General features: G+C 53.7%; 1 protein-coding gene across 1 annotated transcript; it reads left to right on the top strand.

Annotated features, from left to right (window-relative positions):
- Nucleotides 1–86: 86 nt before the first annotated feature.
- On the top strand, nt 87–2,438 carry CAOG_07690 (WDR59 protein; the record flags this gene model as incomplete). The annotated part of the gene is made up of 7 exons (XM_004343514.2): nt 87–721; nt 1,104–1,239; nt 1,340–1,547; nt 1,654–1,742; nt 1,831–1,947; nt 2,035–2,278; nt 2,356–2,438. Exons 1-7 carry the CDS (start codon nt 138–140, stop codon nt 2,436–2,438), a joined length of 1,461 nt encoding a protein of 486 aa, XP_004343564.1. The 5' UTR covers nt 87–137.
- Nucleotides 2,439–2,449: the final 11 nt, after the last annotated feature.

The raw sequence follows: 2,449 nt of genomic DNA on the forward strand, positions 1-2,449 counted from the left end.
ATGAATGAAGGTGAAAATGGCTGAATTGCTCAGAAATTACAAAAAATGACTGAGTTTTTCTGAGAAATCAGTCAGTCTTTTTTTTGTTTCTTCTTGTTCTTCTACTTTTTTGCAACCCATCCAAGCTTTCACATACAATGGCTGGACCGTCCAGTACGAGTGGGACGACTGGCACGACGACGACGACGAGTGGGAGCAACACGATGCGGGGATCGCCGTCGCCAGTGACGTCGCCTGGGCCGCTGCTCATGTCCGGCCAGACGACGCCTCAGCCATCACTCATGCATCCGTATGGCCACCACCACCACCACCAGCAGCAGCAGCAGCAGCAGCAGCACTCTGCAGTCACAACGCCGATTGCCGCTTCCTCTTCTTCTGCTGCTGCTGCTACTGCTGGAGTGCTCAGCCGCGGCGCATCGTCCAACTCGCTCACCTCGCTCGGCCTCAACCCCGCGGCAGCCAACATGCTCGACGTCTCGTCGTCCTTCTCCATCTCGGGCGCCCCTGGTGCTGCTGGTCTTGGTGGCACTGGCTCTGGCTCTGGCTCGGCTGCAACAACACTCTACCCGTCCGCCTCGTTCCACGCATCGTCAACGTCGCTCTCCATGCTCGCTGCAGACGCAGAGTCAACCACATTCGGAACGAACATGGTTGCGCGGTTGGATCAGCAGCCGACCTGCTTCTCGATCGACGCAAGCGGCACCCTCGGCGTCGTCGCATCGTACGTCCCCCTCTCCCTCTGTGTGTTACATGCTCATGGCCTGATGCAGGACTATGTTGGAAGAGCGCATTGGAAGCAACTTGGGCAATATTGGGGAATTGGGAATACGGGATGAGCCCAACCACTTGAAATTTGGGCCAGATTGGTTCAGATTGATTCAGATTGGTTCAGATTGATTCAGATTGGTTCATAAGCGATTCGTATGGGTCGTATTGGATCCCAGTGAAGCAGATTGGATCACATTGGATGGCGCTGGATGGCGGCCGATCACGCTGGATCATGTTGCATCGCACAGTCTTATGGAGCGTTTCTCGTCTCACTCGCGTTGTCGCCATTGGTTCGCTGACACTTTGCTGTATTTGGATGGCTGCATTCTGCACAGACGAAAAGGATTGTCGATTATCGACTTGGAGGCGCCAGATCAACCAGCGCGACCGCTCGTGCACCACACGAAATGGGAGATTAACGACGTGCAATGGAATCCGCACACAACGCGCTCGTCGTATATTGCTTCGACTGTATGGATTGTGGAGCATTGGTTTTTGTGACAGCCTGTTTTTTGTGGTTGGCCGTTTGGATTGCACTCTCATCGTTCCACCCCTCTGCTTGTCGATCCAGTCCAACACGAAGGCGCTGATCTGGAATGCTGCAGACGACCGTACACCGCTGCTTCATGTGCTCAAGACGCATCAGCGCGCCATTAGTGACATCAACTGGTCAAATTTTGACGAAAACGTGCTGGCAACAGCGTCCGTCGACACGTACATTCATGTGTGGGACATTCGAGACCCCTCCAAACCATCCGCCTCCCTGTGTGCCTGGACCTGTACGTCATGCGCATGTCGTTTCGTTGTCTGCAATCTGCACGGTTCTCCATCTCTGATTTGCCTTTTGACAATGGTTTTTGTTGTTTCGTTGGAATCCTTTCGCAGCCGGCGCGCTGCAAGTCAAGTGGAACCGATTCAATCGCAACCTTCTCGCCTCTGCGCATGACGGTGATGTCAGGATCTGGGATTTGCGCGTAAGTCCGAGCTCAATGTCGTTCTTGCTGGATTGGCTGTAAGGGAGCTGACGGCCGATGCTTTGCATTAAATTTCCATCGTGAGCAGAAAGGCACAGCACCCGCTGTTTACATCACCGGCCACATGGCGAAAATCTACGGTCTCGATTGGAGCCGCTCATCCGAGAATGAGCTCGTATCCTGCGCCCAAGACGCCAAAGCCAAAGTGCGGGATTTTCACTCGTTGATTTTGTTTCTCTTTCTTGGTGTGTCGTTCACCGCACTCACTCCGTCTACCGCTCTCTGCTAACAGCTGTGGAATATTACAAACACTCGCGCGCCACAAGCTGTTATTCACGCAGGCGCGCCAATTTGGCGCGCGCGGTTCACCCCGTTTGGAAACGGGCTTTTGACCATCACGCTTCCGCCTCCGCAACTCCGCGTGGACAACTCTGTCTTGCTGTGGAGTCTTGACAACGTGTCTGCACCCATCCACTCCTATAACGGCCACTCTGAGCAAGTTAAAGAGTTTGATTGGCGTATTCGCGGATCAGATGGTACGTGAGCAAAAAGCGTGGCGCCGTTGTTTGTTTGTTGTTCGTCGAGCCCTGAGTCCCATGTTTTGGCTGGTCAGATTATCGCGACTTCCAGTTGGTCACTTGCTCCAAGACCAGACCATGCGCCTTTGGCATATCGATGCACACGATCAAGAGGTAACGTTCAATTTT

This window comes from Capsaspora owczarzaki, assembly GCF_000151315.2.
Source record: "Capsaspora owczarzaki ATCC 30864 unplaced genomic scaffold supercont2.14, whole genome shotgun sequence".
NCBI classification, from domain to species: Eukaryota; class Filasterea; order Ministeriida; family Capsasporidae; genus Capsaspora; species Capsaspora owczarzaki.